Source organism: Trachemys scripta, chromosome 9, assembly GCF_013100865.1.
Source record: "Trachemys scripta elegans isolate TJP31775 chromosome 9, CAS_Tse_1.0, whole genome shotgun sequence".
NCBI classification, from domain to species: Eukaryota; Metazoa; Chordata; order Testudines; family Emydidae; genus Trachemys; species Trachemys scripta.
The window spans coordinates 45485715-45502422 of NC_048306.1; the positions used below are offsets into that span (position 1 = coordinate 45485715).

At 44.8% G+C, this 16708-nt stretch overlaps 1 protein-coding gene across 2 annotated transcripts in view; it reads right to left on the bottom strand.

The window, feature by feature from the left end:
* Window positions 1-1242: 1242 nt before the first annotated feature.
* The window catches only part of FUNDC2 (FUN14 domain containing 2), a 21361-nt gene continuing 5895 nt past the window's right edge, over window positions 1243-16708 (bottom strand). For both annotated transcript variants that reach the window (XM_034781471.1, XM_034781472.1), the window contains exons 2-5: window positions 13894-14044; window positions 8121-8196; window positions 6292-6426; window positions 1243-5627 (exon numbers count right to left, since the gene is read on the bottom strand). In XM_034781471.1, the coding sequence (XP_034637362.1) occupies window positions 5550-5627; window positions 6292-6426; window positions 8121-8196; window positions 13894-14044 (440 nt within the window). In that variant the 3' untranslated portion in view covers window positions 1243-5549. The remainder of the gene's footprint in view (window positions 5628-6291; window positions 6427-8120; window positions 8197-13893; window positions 14045-16708) is intronic.

Consider the following 16708-nt stretch of genomic DNA (forward strand, 5'->3'; position numbering starts at 1 on the left):
CTGAACTTTAGGGTACAGATGTGGGGACCCACATGAAAGACCCCCTAAGCTTATTTTTTACCAGCTTAGGTTAAAAATACACTGCCACCACCAAGCATTTTAACCAAATATTTATGGAGAGCCACTTGGAACTCTGCCTTTCCGCAAATATCTCCCAAGCCCCTAACCCCCCTTTCCTGGGTAGGCTTGAGAATATCCCCTCACCAATTAGTCCTGGTGAACACAGATCCAAACCCTTGGATCTTAAAACAATGAAAAATCAATTAGGTTCTTAATAGAAGAATTTTATTAAAAGGTAAAAATTCTCTGTAAAATCAGGATGGAAAATAACTTTACAGGGTAATCAGATTCAAAGAGCCCGGAGGAAACCCCTCTAGCCTTAGGTTCAAAGTTACAGCAACCAGAGGTAAACCCTCTAGCAAAAGGAACATTTACAAGTTGAGAAAACAAAGATAAAACTAATATGACTTGCCTGGCTGTTACTTACAAGTTTGAAATATGAAAGACTTGTGCAGAAAGATTTGGAAAATATGGATTGATGTCCGGTCCCTCTTAGTCTTAAGAGCGACCACCACCAAAACAAAGAGCACAAAAACAAAAGCCTCCCCCCCTCAGATTTGAAAGTATCTTGTCCCCTTATTGGTCCTTTGGGTCAGGTGTCAGCCAGGTTACCTGCTTCTTAACCCTTTACAGGTAAAAGAATTTTGTAGTATTGTATATAGGAGGGTTGTTACCCTTCCCTTTCTAGTTATGACAGGTGCACCTAGATCTCTTTTTTTAGATGGTAATAGTAATTTAGAACCCATCGTGTATCTATAGGTGGGATTATTTTTCCCCACCGTGCATTACTTTGTATTAACATAAAAATTCATCTGCCAGTTTTGTGAGATCCCTTTGTAACTCCTTGCCATCTGCTTTGGCCTTAGCTATCCTAAGTAATTTTGTAATCATTTGCAAACTCTGCCACTTCCTGTTCACTCCCCTTTCTAGATCATTGAATGTGTTGAGCAGCCCAGATTGTAGGAGAATCCTGCTGTTCACCTCTCCATTGTAAAAACTGACCATTTATTCCTACCCTTCAATTCCTATCATTCAAGCAGTTAATGATCCGCCAGAGGACCTTCTCTCTAATCCCATGACTGCTTAGTTTCCTTTCACTGTGTCCAATACAGAAGCCTTAGGACAAGAGTTACTTTTGTGTTCCCTTCTGTTTGCTTGACTAGATGGAGTTTGACATTTGTTTAGTAGGGAGGCGCTTACAGCATGAGCTTGCAGAGGTGTCATTGATTTCTTACCCTAGAGGGTAAAATAGTTAGGGAAATCCAAGACCCCTCAGGCACATGCTGAATGAGATTGCACCAACTGCCTCATTGGGGAAAGGATCAACACTAACATAGATAAGCCAGGGTTATCTAAGGGAATGATTATCTTAGAGATCCACATTTACCCAGCCCCCGAGAAATGCATGAATTCACATGACTGCCACCAACATGCTCACATAAGACTCTCAGCTTGGCTACACAAAAGGCAGCTTATTAGAGCTTAGCAGCCAATGTGAATTAAAAGCACTCAGGTAGGGCCCAGCTCTCCCACAAATCTGCCTTGTGACTGGCACCTGCACAATAGGCTAGTATCCTATGCAAGGTCTGACTGAAGTACGGTTACATGGAGTGCATAGCTGAGGAAAACGCCCAGTTCCCCACAGGTATTTAGGAGCTTAATTCATTGATTTCAACAGGAGGTAGGCCCCTAAATATCTGATGATCTTGGCTTTAGTCCCAGTTGTGTCTCCCCCAGAATTACAGCAACTGCTCCTTCAGTTACAGTACTGGATACTGCTCCTGCCTTCTCTAGGCTACTATGAACAGAGTGTTTGCAGTGCAGGGAGTGGCAGAAGTGATGCCTGTTCCCAAAACAGACCCCCGAAAGATAAGTGATTAGAGCAACAGTTTAATAAGATACCACTTCAACAAGCATCTACATACAATGTACAAAAATATCTTAAAAGTCTACTTATTTTTAAACCACAACTTCCTGGTATGGGTGCTAGAGATTGTTGAAACAAAACAGAAGGGGGATTAAGATTTCATCTTGGCACCCATGACATGATCAAAAATTGTATGCGATTTCCATTCTATATACAAAAATCACGTTTGCCAGGACAAACTATCTTAGCTGCTTACAGAACTTCATGAGAAGTACCAAGGAAGCTCCAGTTTGGCAGTGTTACACTTTCCATGGTAATAACACAGGGATGCCCCATGCTTTTCCTCTCTCCCTCCACGTCTTCAGATCAGAAACTACTGTGGCTGTACTTAAACTGTTTGTTTGATCTCTCTTCCAGCAACAGCTTTGAGAAGTTAAGTTTTAGCTCTTTCTTGCAGTTGCTTAGCTCCATGGCACCAATTTATAATAGTCTAGACAAACAATAGCTATTTCTAAATGCCTCAGAGTGGGCTCCCAATATATTCCTCATTAGACTAATGAGCCTTATGCCCAGAATTTGGGCTCATTAACTGACATCGGTTAGCAGGAAGTTGTAGGAACAGCCCTGAGGTCTGGTGGCAAGTTGCTTGCTTCTAAGGCTACAGCAACATAGCACCAGCAGTGCCTTTGCATACACAGCAGTCTCTCCATGCATGAAGAGGAATATAATGGCAGCTGGAAAGGAGAACACTGAAGTCAAGAGACTGTGGCCAGTTTTTATACCCACATGAGCAGAACTCACCGCTAAATTTCCAGCAGATTATCAGGCTAATGAGAGAGAGAGGTACCAGGCCAAATGTTTTGGTCGAGTTATAACTGTTATCCCAAAACTGTCACTCCCAAGGGAAAAGGGGGAGGGTCATTTCCACTCAGCATTGTCTTTGGAGGGAGGCTGGAAGAGTAAAGTCTGAATAAAAAGCTTTGTTAGCTAGTACACCAGGCAGAGGTGTAGGTACACTATTTTCCTATTTGAACAGGAGAGTTCCAGCAAGATGTTTTTATAAATTCATCAAGATCATTCTGCTGTACAGAATTTCTTCCTACACAGCAGCTAGCAGCCCCACTCCCTAACCAAGTTATCGTGCACCTACATCACTGCACAATTCTTGTAGCATTTGACATGCTATAAGCCCAATTTCTCCTGCCCTGCTGTAGACAGCCAGAGAATGCAAGACAGCAAAGATTCTGACCATCTAAAGGCATATTCTACTATAGGATCAGGAAGAAAAGAAAAGCTGAAGTGATGTGACTGACTTTCTAAACTCTGTATATGATAGGGGACAGACAAGGCAAAATAAAGTTAGCACAGATTAAATGTCAGGGGCTCTCCTGAAAACAGCTGCAGTTGCCAAGCTGCCACAGCTCTAACAGGACAGTATTCAGGGCTCCTGGCATTCTTTTGGGTACATCCCTTGCTTCCAGTCAGGTCAAGCCACTAAACACTGTAAACATGGAATTACTGCAGCATAATAGATAAAGTGCATCCTTGTGCCATGGACAGTATATTCTGAACAGCGTCCAGCCATGCACACAACGAGCTCCTGGAGTTCAACACAATTCTAGGACATGATTTCAGAGGGGGAACGGAACCAACTTTCAACAAGAATGTGCTTATCACCAGCTAGACCTCCTTCCTTTTCAAACTACATCTGAGCAGGGAGATAAGCAAAGCCCAGTACTAGGCAATACTGAACGGATCTCTGTTATTTTTACATTTTTCTTGAAGGCTAGAGATGCTCAGGACTGAGTAACAGTTAACCTGCCTTTCCAAGCCTAGCAGAACCCATCTCCATGTTATAGCCCAGTGATGGGTCTGCAGGTGCAGGAATTAAACAAACTGAAAGAACTGGACACAGATGCTTGTTTTTGCATGAATGGGAGAAGCCAATGGAGAGGAGGAAGGGGGAGAGTTAACCCAGACTGACAGCAGCATAGAGAGTGCTCTTGCATTTCCCATGACCCACTGTCCAGCTTCCAAAGAGATAAGATGGTAAGAATGCTATCATTTTTTACAGGAAGGGGCAGGCAGATGGAGCGGTTCTGGGATACCTGCTCCTTTGTCTATGGCACTGAAGTGCCAGTCTCTGTTTGGAGAAGGAATGTATGGGACTGGCTCCCCTCACATGCCCAGTAGCTATTTAAACACAGGATCTCATGACTATAAGAGCATATGTCACCTACTGCTCAGTAAAGGCACATATAACAGGCAGGAAGGTAATCACCAGGGATTTTAAGGTGCAGCTGGATGGGGGACTGCCTGGAAGATTCAGCCTTTCGCTGAGGGCGGATGGAATCTGCTCTGCAAAGGGACAGAAATGGCCTTCTGGATTCAAAGCAATCCTAGTCAGAGTGTGAATCCCGAACAGTTGTTGTCTGCACTCAAACTGGAATCCTGCTCCAGGACATCATATCCCAGGCTGTATTATACAGAGAAGAATCCCACCCACTTTCATCTGCCCAGGGCACTACTTTCCAGAAAGCCTGCCCCATGTGCACCAGATACCTACAGGTAGCTGCAATTCCATACTAGCCAGAGAAAAAGGTTTTAGTGTCAGAAATGCTGATATGACGCCAGGGATAAATTACAGTTATTGTCACTATGGAAATGCATGCCGGACTGGATGGGCTGGTAGTGCAGGTTTCAGTCATATGCACAGACATTTCAGGCAGACTTTCTGCCAGACATACAGCCTCAGTGCATTTTAAAGTTCATTCGCTGAGACACCAGCTAGAGAGTGAGAGAGGAGAATATCTTCTCAATGGTGGGATGCCCAATGACTTTCAAAACCTATGACAAGAAAGGATCTGGGATAGTGACATGCACCACTCACAATTTCTATTGGCAGTGCCAATGCTGCAATTCCATTAAGGGGATATATAAATACCACAGATAAGTGATCATCTGTGTGAAACATAATGGCAAGAGTCTAGGGAGGAGTGAAGGCAGAAGAACAGATCTCCAATAGTATTTCTGCCATGTACTCACTCTGCCACCACCCACTGCGGAATTAGTTGTTTCTCCAAACAGTCCATTTCTGAGCATGTTCTAAGACCGCCTCTGACAATTCTGCCTCCATCCACGGATAGCCATGAAAATACCATTTTCCTGGAGAAAGTATGGGCTTTCCTATTACCGGAGAAGAGAGAATACAAGATAACTAGGAGCACACAGAACTTGACGAACCTTGTGTGCACTGGAAGAAGAGAGCTTATATCGGTCAGTCTTGTGCAGCACAGCAGTGGGCCTGTCTCAGATCTCTCTCTTGCAGGCTGTTCATGGGGTTCCAACTGACCCTGAAAACTGCAGAGAGGCATTTTGAGTGGGATAGGGAGTCAGATCGACAAACAGACGCTGAGGGTCACAATTCTCTAGATTGATTCCAGCACCAACAGAAATCAGGTAAAGGAAAGGGAGGAAAGTTAGCGGCAGTGTTGCAGGAAGTGGGGGGCTTGAACCCAGGAGGAGTAGGAGGACCCGAGGAAGCAGAGTCTGTCAGCACAACCCACTGTTTATCAAGTGGGAAGGGGTGAGAAGGGACAGAGTTGTCAGTTCTGTGTAGTTTCTATGAAGACATTCCAAGCAGGAATCCCCCAGCAAACCCTCCAGTCAGGATAACGTTCTTCTTCACAAATGTTATCACCTGGGCAAGAGGGAGAGGACAGTCAAAACACACTAGAACCAGTCACTCAGGTCAGATGAGCACTGAGCCCTCCCACCCACTGCACCCAGCTCGCTGCTATCCCTACCTAGTTCAACTAATGACCAAAATTAATGGCAGGGGAACTAGTACTATTCCGCTCCCCTTCCACAGGAGGGGAGGCAAAGACATGGCCCTCCCTACTTCATTCACTGCTTGCACACTATGGCACAATGTGCTGCAGACATTCTGACCAGCAGCTGAATGTGCATTAGGGGCTTTATAGCTGTACCACCATTAGCAGTCAAGGATCTGGAAGACAGGAGGCAAGGGGACAAATGCCCCCTGCACACATTGATCCAGAGTGTAGAGGGAGTCTAGAGTGACTGATGCATTCTTATGCTGTACTATCTGCTTAGCTGTCCTAATTGCTCTGAGGGGTCCTTCTTTGGATTCCAGGAGATTTTCCACAGGGCACTGTATGGTGAAACACCATCTGGAAGCCATCTTCATGATCTCACAGGACATCTAGCAGATTTGCCCACTACCCTGTCTTGCTACTGTGTGGTTACCCTTAAAGAGCCTCAGTTGGGAAGTAGTTCCCAACCCTTGTCTCCAGCATCTGGATACATCCAGGCAAAAATCTGAGAAGGAGAAGTGCTCTCACCTCATCAACTCTGCTTTTAACTTCTGGGGACAGTTTGCTGCCACTGCTGTGATATTTCAGCTGCTCCTTGGCTTTGCTCACGTCCTGCTCTACTAGCTTCCAGTCCACTTTGATGTATCCCGTGTGGTTCGCAATCTACATTTGAGTGGTGGTAAGAAACATGAAGTGAATCCTGCACAACCCATAGCTAGCAAGACCTTCCTTTCCCTCCTGCCCCATTGCTAACCCAAATAACTCACTCAACAACTCTAAAAGGTACCATCTCATCTTGGTTAGTAAGAGAACTATTCTACTAACTAAATTAATGGAAAGGGAATATAAACAGGCTAGAGGCATGGAGAAGTAGTTCAGTTATACAGGACCCCTCTGCTTACCTCTATCTGTAGGATCCTCCAATGGAAGTTCATATGCAGAGATTTTTACATATTGTCTAACATTAACCTACGTCAGCCTCTCTGCTTTGCAATACAGAGCTGGCACCAACTGCATTTACTCACCCCCAAGCTTGTTATACTGGTATCATTCAAAGCCTACACGCAGCTGTCACATTCCAGATCTCCTGCTGCTATGGGAGGGCATGGTTTATTAATAGGTTGTCTCCATATAAGTATTTTGTCTTGTCATGGTGGGCCAACAGTGGAACACTGCCTGAACAATGCTTTAAAGAGACATCCACCTTTAAAGGGACAAGGAGATCTAGCGGGGTGAGGGGAAGCAGTTATACACGATTTAAGTGCTGGAACAAACAAAGAAGGGGATCACTGAGTAGGGTCTAGTGGTTGCATTCTGTCTCACATAGAACAGTGAAATCTAGATTTCAGTTTCCTGCCCTCATGGCCCAGCAAGCCAGTACAGGACACTCTGCCCTGCTCCAGGAGGGTAGGGTTTTTAAAGCCAAGGAAAAATATAGTTGAGAAAATGAGTATTTTCCACTGCTGCACTGCCCCCAAAGAATACATTAACAGGGGGCTTCTTGTCCCTAACCAGACTCTGTGGAGGGTGGTGCCCTCTGAGGCCTTACATTAAAGCCAAACTCAGCCTGGCTGCGCAGACATGGACAGTGCCCTGTGAAGTTCAGTGCTGCCCCTTGCCTTGGCCAATAGTCGCTATTGAGCACATGGCTTCCCTCCAATGCTCAGTCCAGAGGACACAGTTTCTGCTGTGCTGCCAGTTCAGAGAAGAAGAGGCCCCCATCTTGGATTTGAAAGCAGGCCTTAACTTCAAAAAAATCAGCAGCTTCAGAGCAATGCAAATCTGACTCAGTTGCAGCTATTAAAAGCGAAGAAGCCACACTCAAGGTGATGCAGCATGCTTGCATAAAGGTACTTATGCAACTCCACTACCATAGTATATGAACACCTCACAATTTGCAATGTATTTACCCTCGCAGCACTTCAGAGGCAGGGCAGGGCTATTATCCCTATTTCACAGAGAGCGACCTGAGGCCCAGAAAAGTACAGTCTATACTGCAATCCCAGGTGTGATGGCAGGTTGGGCAGACATACCCACATTAGCTCTAGCCACAAGCACAGCTAAAAACAGCACTGTAGATGCAGTGGCAAAGCCTTTGCCACCACATCTACACTGCTATTTTTAGCAATGCTAGTGCAGGTATGTCTGTCCGAGCTGCAGACCTGGACTACAGAACAAACATATCTGAAGTGACTTGCCCACAGTCACACAGGAAATCTCTAGCAGAGCAGGAAATGGAACGTAGGTCTCCTGATACCCAGGCTAGCACCCTAACCACTGGACCAGCCTACCTCTCTATGCAGCTCAGAACTACCCCCAGGGGCAGTTTTCACAAAGCCTAGATTAACCATACGCACCTGAAGTAGGAAAAAGCCACCACCCACTGCTGTTGCTGCCAGCTTTCCAACCTTCTGAAAGATGAAGCCAGTACACCTACAATCAAAGAGGGACAGGCCAGAAAGTGAGTTCAACCAAATACCACACCCACACTTTGGCTTTCTGTAAATACTCCATCCTTCCACACACACCACTCAGACTCCAGAAACAGCCTCACTAACCAAGGAACAGGGGCAGAGAGTTGTATGGGCCTGAGGTGCCCGGGCCCCCGCACCCCCAATGTTTGGAGTGGGGCCCCCGCACCCCCCGGAGCGTCCATGCCTGACTGAAAGCAGGGCATGGCTCTCCCTCGGCTGCCTGCGCTGCTACTCCACCTCAGGAGAGGGAGGAGGCACTCACATGCTTGGCAGCCCTCCCCTCCCCCGGCACCCACCAGGAGGAGACACCAAGGGGGCTTCCGGTGGGAGACAGCTGGAGTGGACCTCACTCACCTGAGCAGCTGCTGGGGCTTCCATAAGTGTTTGACCCTGTGATCCACCCCCATCCCCCCAGCAGCCACCACTCCTGCCCCGCCCTGGGCAAGGGGCAGCCCTATCCCGTGAGGCTACGGTGAGGGGCAGCAGGCTGCAGCAGGGAAAGAAGGAAGCCACATGTGATGGCAGTCCTCTCCCCCATAGCACCCACCCACCACAGGGGAGACAGGGGATGGACTTCCTGGACCTGAGCAGCAGGGCTTGGGTGAATTTTGTGACACCTTGCCCCCTCCGCAGCCACCACTCCTGCCACATGCTGGGCAAGGGGCAGCCCCATCCCCCACCCCCAGTGAGGCTAGGGTGAGGGGCAGCAGCAGGGGAGGCCACACGTGATGGCAGCCTGCCGCCCCGGTACCCACCATAGGGGAGGCGAGGGGGCTTCCTGGACCTGAGAGGGGCCCTAGGAGCATGTTCAGTAACAGTGATGCAGAGTGAGTGTGCTGGGGGGGGGTGGGGGGTGGACAAGGGGCCCCTCCCCTGGAACTTGCTGCTGCAGATGGGAAGAGGGACTCCTCTTTGGCCCTAGCCCTGGAGCAGCCTGTCTGCACCCCAAGGTCTTCATCCCTGGCCCCACTCCACCCAAGCCTGCACCCCCAGCACCCCAAACTTGAGCCACAGCCCTGAGCCCCCTCCTGCACTGTGAACCCCTCAGCCCCACCCCAGAGCCCTCACCTGAGGGGAAAAACACACACAACTTAAATCTGGCCATCAGTTTGGGTTATGATCGTGTTTAGCACAATACTTGATTATTTTACACCCTTTAAAGTATATAATTGGTTGTATACAGGTGTTACAAAATGGGAATGTTCTTAATGTTTTCTACAAATACTGTGTGGGTGCCTCAGTTTCCCCTATCCATTTCTCCAGTCCCCCCTCTGGCCTTTGTCTCTCTTCCGGGAAAGGAGGCCACCTGATCTCTTTGTTCTCCAACACCTTCAGTTGGCATCTTGCAGGGGAAACTGAGGCACCCACACTGTCAAGGCTGCTTCCCCACTCTGAACTTTAGGGTACAAATGTGGAGGCCTGCATGAAAACTTCTAAGCTTAACTACCAGCTTAGATCTGGTCCGCTGCCACTACTCCCAAATGTGCTAATTCCCTTCCCTGGGTAGCCTTGAGAGACTCTTCACCAATTCCCTGGTGAATACAGATCCAAACCCCTTGGATCTTAAAACAAGGAGAAATTAACCATCCCCCTCCTACCTCCCACCAACTCCTGGTGGATCAAGATCTAACCCCCTTGGATCTAAAAACAAGGAAAAATCAATCAATCAGGTTCTTAAAAAGAAGGCTTTTAATTAAAGAAAAAGGTAAAAATCATCTCTGTAAAATCAGGATGGAAACTAACTTTACAGGGTAATCAAACTTAAAGAGCCCAGAGGAATCCCCTCTAGCCTTAGGTTCAAAGTTACAGCAAACAGAGATAAACACTCTAGCAAAAAGGTGCATTTACAAGTTGAGAAAACCAAGATAAAAACTAACACGCCTTGCCTGGCTGTTTACTTACAAGTTGGAAATATGAGACTTGTTCAGAAAGATTTGGAGAGCCTGGATTGATGTCTGGTCCCTCTGAGTCCCAAGAGCGAACAAACCCCAAAACAAAGAGCACAAACAAAAGCCTTCCCCCCCACCAAGATTTGAAAGTATCTTGTCCCCTTATTGGTCCTTTGGGTCAGGTGTCAGCCAGGTTATCTGAGCTTCTTAACCCTTTATAGGTAAAAGGATTTTGGAGTCTCTGGCCAGGAGGGATTTTATAGTATTGTACACAGGAGGGCTGTTACCCTTCCCTTTATAGTTATGACACACACATTATTCAGAGAAAACATTAAGAACATTCCCACTTCATCACAACAAGTACAACAAAATATAATATATTGAAGCAGGCGAGTGCTGCTTCTGACTTTCCACTTTTAATTGGCCCTTGTAATCTTGTGGCGCTGGCGCGTTGTGGCTTCATTTTATCCCAGCAACAAATTCTTGATCATCGCAAAAGAACATTACAAAAGAAAGGGCTATATTTGTTTTAATGTTAGAAAGTATTTGCTTTTAAGGGTTATTGATCAAAGAGTGATTGGTTGTTTCTGTATTCAAAAGAGTATTAATAACTGATATTCTTGGTTAAATATTTTTTTCTTACAATAGATATTGTGCAAAAGGGAAACTGTTAAACACTTACCGTTTCCAGTCCATTTTTACATTATTTAATTAAATATATATCGGCTTACAAGGTGGGCAGGGGGGGAAGGGAAGAGAGAGACATTCTGGGCACCACCAAAAATTATACAAACCTGCCGCCCTGCCAAGGGAGACAGATGAACAAAGAGGAGAGCCAATTTGGGACTAGGGAAAGGAAGGGCAAAGCAGCCAGCTCCGTGGGACCTCACAATAGACTGTAAAACTGAGTCCCTTTACATTTTCACATGCATATCCTCACTCCATCTATAGATTTTTATCCCTTTACCACTGATTTTCTGCCAAGTTTTCAAATGACATTAACATGGGATTTTTTTGATGGCCATTTCTGACAAAGAATCTTGGATAACATGCTCTCGGCTGAGAGAATAAAATTGTAACTGGACTGGTATTTTTTCTGGCTGCTTCTGGAGTAGAGTGCATAGCATGTGAAACAGATCCTGCACATTCCAGGGCAGTTGTTTTAGTTTCTCAAAAATGGAGAAGATGGTTTGTAAAGATAAAAGTTTGAAGACTGATAGTCTAGACCTTCATCTACTCAAGACTATTTGGACTGTGTCCCTTTATGCCTCCACCTGGTGTGGTGGAATTTTTCCTCTCTACTCACATGAGCATCCCTGCTATCAAGACATACATGAACCCAGCTCTCACTATTTGGTTAAGCAGTAAGGAGATGTGTAATTAGGGCCCTACCAAATTCACGGTCCATTTTGATCAATTTCACAGCCAGAGCTGAGCCCCAGAGCTTCCTGCAGCAGGGGGAGGCACCCAGAGGTAGGTCTGATTCTCCCCCCCCCCCCCAAGAGAGGCAGTGCAGGGGAAGGACAAGTCCTGTCCCTCCCCAGCCGGGCTTCCAGCTAGGAGCCCCTTCAGCTGGGGCACTTCCAGCAGCATGGGGGAATTCAGATTTCACGAGGAAGGGCTTATTTCACAGTCTGGGACATGTTTTTCACAACAGTGAAATTGGTAGGGCCCTATATATAATATTGTCTGACATCACCCACATCAAGTATTATTTCAGGTGATACAGATTCACTATTCAGGTTATAAAACAGCAGAGCAATCCTCTTGCAATCAGGTGCAAACGGCCAGGGCACAAGATAGAAGTTACAGGCTCATACTGCGAATAGATACATATTGTAGGGGTACATCTTATGCTTTAAGTGGCTTATCTTTGGAGTAGAATGGGGGAGAACTATGGCAAAAAGCAAGAATGTGCTAGAAAAGCAGTCCTGATTGTACTTCCTGATTTATCATCATCATATCCACTCATTATACTCCACACCTGAACATAGCCATTATATGAACAACATATGCTCATATCTCAATGTCTGTACTTTGACTCGTTAACCTTTTACCCCCAATCGGGGCTATTGCAGATTATGTATTCCTTATGCCATCTGATCTTAAACCGAACTTCGCACCCCTTGATAATCTGTATGTTATTCTCTGATAACCAGAAACTTCTACGCTTAAACTCTACCGTTCATTTTCTTTTAAAAACATCTTAATAAAATTTTTAAATCTGTTCTTATCTTAATTAGAAGAGAGCACACCCAAGTGGCACTGTGGATAGTGGAATATTCCAACAGGAAGATCTAGAAGTGGCCTCAGAGTCACAAACCACTAGCAAGCCAATTCTTCGTCTCAGCAGCAAAAGGTTTGCTTCTGAGTACACTGAACCCTTTAGGTCCAACTCTTCTCAGAAGATGAGACAAGAAAGCTCTGTGGGAAAATACTGTAGCCTGACTCCCAAGAGACAATGCATAGGCCCAGTGCATAGTCCCAAGGTCTTGGTCATCCTAGAAGACTCACAAGCATCTGTCCCAAAAGATAATTAACCATTGGAACAGCTGACCTGGGGATGTGGTGGATCCTCCATAACTTAAAGAGTCTTTAAATCAAGACTGGATATCTTTCTAAAATTATACACTTTACTTCAATCACAAGATATTGGATTTGATACAGGAATCACTGCATGAAGTTCTATGGCCTGTATTATGCAGGTGGTCAGACCGGATGACCATAATTCTGTATTAAGAGGAGTTTCATATGTAAGACACGGGAAGTAACTGCCCTGCTCTAATCAACACTGATGAGGCCTCAGCTGAAGTACTGTGGTCAGTTCTTGGCAACACACATTTTAAGAAAGAAATGGACAAATTGGAGAGCACCCAGAGGACAGCGACAAAAATGATTAAAAGGTTTATAAAACCAGACCTACAAGGAAAGGTTAAAAGACTGTACACATTTAGTCTTGAGAAAAGAAGATGGGGAAGGGGCCAGGGGTGTGAAGGAACATTTAGAAGGCGGGCAGCAGGGCCTGGGCCAGCCCTCATGTGGGGCAAGGAGGGAGCTCTGCTCCGCCACTGGCCGCAGTTCTGCTCCAGTTCAGTCTTCAGCACTGTGCAGTAATGGGAGGGAGGGCGCACAGCGTGGACAGATTCCGGTAGTGGGGGGCACGACAGGAAAATTTTTGGCAACACTGTGTTAAGGGCTGTTATAAAGAGCACACTGATCAATTGTTCTCCATGTCCACTGAAGGTAGGACAAGTAGTAATGGCCTTAATCTACAGCAATGGAGACTTAGGAAAAAAATGTCTAACTATAAGGATAGTTAAGCTGTGGAACAGGCTTCCAAGGGAGGTTATAGAATCCCCATCATTGGCAGCATTGGACAAACATCTGTCGTGGATCGTCTACGTTTACTTAGTTCTGCTTCTGTGCTGAGGGATGAACTAGATGACCTGTTGAGGTCCCTTCCAAACCTACATTTCTATGATCCTATAATGGTCCCTTCTGGCCTTAAATTCTATGAAAAGCTCAACTGAACAAGATATGCCTGAAGACACAGAGCTCAGTCTAATCTCCCTTCACCTTTGAAATGCTATTTGCCACCCACATGCATACGCTTCATGGGATATCTCACCAAACAGATACAATCTTTTGATGACTAGCACTCCATTATCATTCATACATTAAAGAAACCCCATGCCTCCCAATGGGACCAAACAAACCAAAACAAAAAAAACACAACCACCCCACCATGATTTATTATATCACCTTACCATCCAGTGACTCCTCCAATCACCAGCTGAGTTGCTACATTGTATTTTTCAGCACTTGAGCCAGAGCCCCGCCCGAAGAGCTTGCGCCACCAGGGCTGATTCTTGGTGTACTCTGCCAGGTCCAGCACCTCGCAGGAGTCCTCTTTCTTTGCTGTGAATATGAAAATGCACGTGAGCATAGGTGTATCTAGTGGGCAATATGACACTGAAGGGCAGAGACCATGTTTATTCTCTAGTCAAGTGTACTTCAACTCACTATTCTTAGCCAGCAGCATTCAGATGAGGAGCCTTTAAGCATAGTAAATGGTACTGTCCTGATGAAATTTAAGAAGCAGGAACAGAACCTCCTTAAAGAGAACAGGTGGCTTTAGTCACCTGTTCTCAGCTCAGATACAGTCTTAGAAACGCCTAATATAACATTTTATACTTGCAGTGTCTGCCTCAGATCTCAAAGCACTAGGCAAACAGTCAAACAAAATTTCATATCCCCCTCTGTGGGGTTAAGCAAATCTCCCATTTTACAGACAGGGAAAAAGAAAGAGAGGTAAGTGACTTGCCCAAGATCACTCAGTATGTCAACAGCAGGAATAGAACACACATCTTCCAATTCCCAGTTTGTAGCTAAAGTGCTGAAACCATCCTTCCCATCTCTGAATTATTTAAATTAAGTTCTATGGGGAAGAGAAAAGGTGTGGGTCTTTCATAAATTGCTACCAAGAAAAAAACCTCCCGCCATCCCATGTAAAAAAAAAAAAAAAAAAGACAACCAACAAAAATCCAAAGAATTCAGCCTCAACCATCACTTTCCATTGTTCCTGGGAGTTGCACTCAGTGCACTGCTATAATGCCTAGCTGTGATATAGTCAAAAGACATTCATCCCATGCTTACTAGTTTTACCACAACCTTCATGTTCTGGCTTTCTGAAGGTTTATGTGGCTTGGTTTTTAACAATTGTACTTCTGATTTTTCATATACGACAGCCTCCCAAGAATAAGAGGGCCAAAAAAGCCAGTTGCACCATTTCTAGTCTTCCTTTTGTCTTCCTTGTCCTTCTCCAGCAGGGATCTTAGCGCTGCAACACACATTTGGTATGATAACCCTGCATCCCTGGGTATTCTGGAGATGTTAACAGATGGCTCATTTGCAGGATGCAGCCTAAGAGTTCAAATATGCTAGTTCAAAAGCCTAGAGACAGGGACCAAAAGATCCCAAACTTTTAAATATTAAATCTATTGGCAGATGAACGTACACCAAGTTTTAGCCTGAAGCAAAAAAATTTTACAGCAACTGAGGAGATTCATAATGAAAATGTTGACTCCTTAACTGTTAACTGAAAGCATTGGACGCCATGTGATTACAATATAACATGCTGCATCAACAAACAGTTCCAGATACACACAGAGTTTGCTAACCTGTAACATGGAGATGAAATATTACATACAAGAGGCATAAGATGAAAAGATCACAGTGGCCTTGCACGTCTTTGGCAGCTGGGGAAACACATGCCTGGCAGAAGTAGTTACTTGGTGAGTTCAGGTGCCAGGAATGCTATGCTAGATCAGCACCTCAGATGTCCAGGCAGCTGTAACAGTTGCTTTAAAAAAAAGGGCAGGAGGGAGGGGGAAGACACTGCTATTGCCATGATGTCCCCTAATTTTCCCAACCCAGCCCCCTCCCCCCCAAAATATTCCTCATTACAGGACTTGGAATGATGATAAAAATGGGTAAAAGGAAGACCGCATAGAAGTCAAATTCTCTGTGGATCACATTATACTACAAGTAAGGATGTACAAAGAAGACAGAAGGGCATCTGCTCATATACTGTCAGAATATAGAACTTCCCCCAGAAACATTTATTTTGAATCAGGGTGGATAAAAAAAATCAATGATTTTTAAAAAGAATAAAATAAAAAAAAAAAAAAATCAGATGTTTTTGATAAAATGCTTTTTGAGGAAAAAACCTATCTACAGATAGTTTTAATTAAGATACGTTATAGCTCAGATATCTCATCATGGAATAGGGATTATAAATCCTATAGTATGAGACAGTATATTCATGTAACGTTTAAGAAAAGTTTTGTAAATGAGTTCCAATAGTTCATGGATTAGGGACCCAATTTTATGGGGTTCCAGGGGCTTCTGTATAGAAAGATTAACCTAAATAATCTATCTACCCAATGGGACTGAGTGCTCAGTCTAGAAGAAACCATCAGATGCGCTTAGTTTTGCGGTTCTCAAACTGTGGATTGTGTCCCCAGAGATAACATGCTTGTAACAGCAAAAATGTTTTTAAATAAATAGTATATAGTGGTGAGAAATAACAGACTTCAACCCTATTGTCCCCCTGCAAATTTGTGGGCACAGAGTCAATCCCTTACCTCTCTCTAAAAGTGCAAAGTTTCAAAAAGTTCAATTAATAGAAGATTATTGGGGGCAGAAAAGATCTGGACAAGGAGAAGAAGTCTGGAGATAAATGTGAGAAGGGAGGGGCAGGCAGTAGAAACAAATGTGAAACTGTTTGAACAGCATATTCCGGAAGTCTTTCTGAGTGTAGCCTTCATTGATTTGAGATCTACCATACCATTCTCTTACTAGAAGAGAAAATCTATAATGGCAGCAGGCTGTAAAAGAGACCCAGTGTGGGAATAAGAACCATTCAAGAAATATATGTTTCCTGATGAGGTTTTAAAGTCACACCAGTGAACTGGTGGAAGTCACTTAAGCACTTGGATTCAGAGACAGTTGAGTAATAATCTCCCTTTCAAACAGCAGTAGCTTCTTCTGCCGGTGTAGGAAAAATATTTTCTTCCTTTA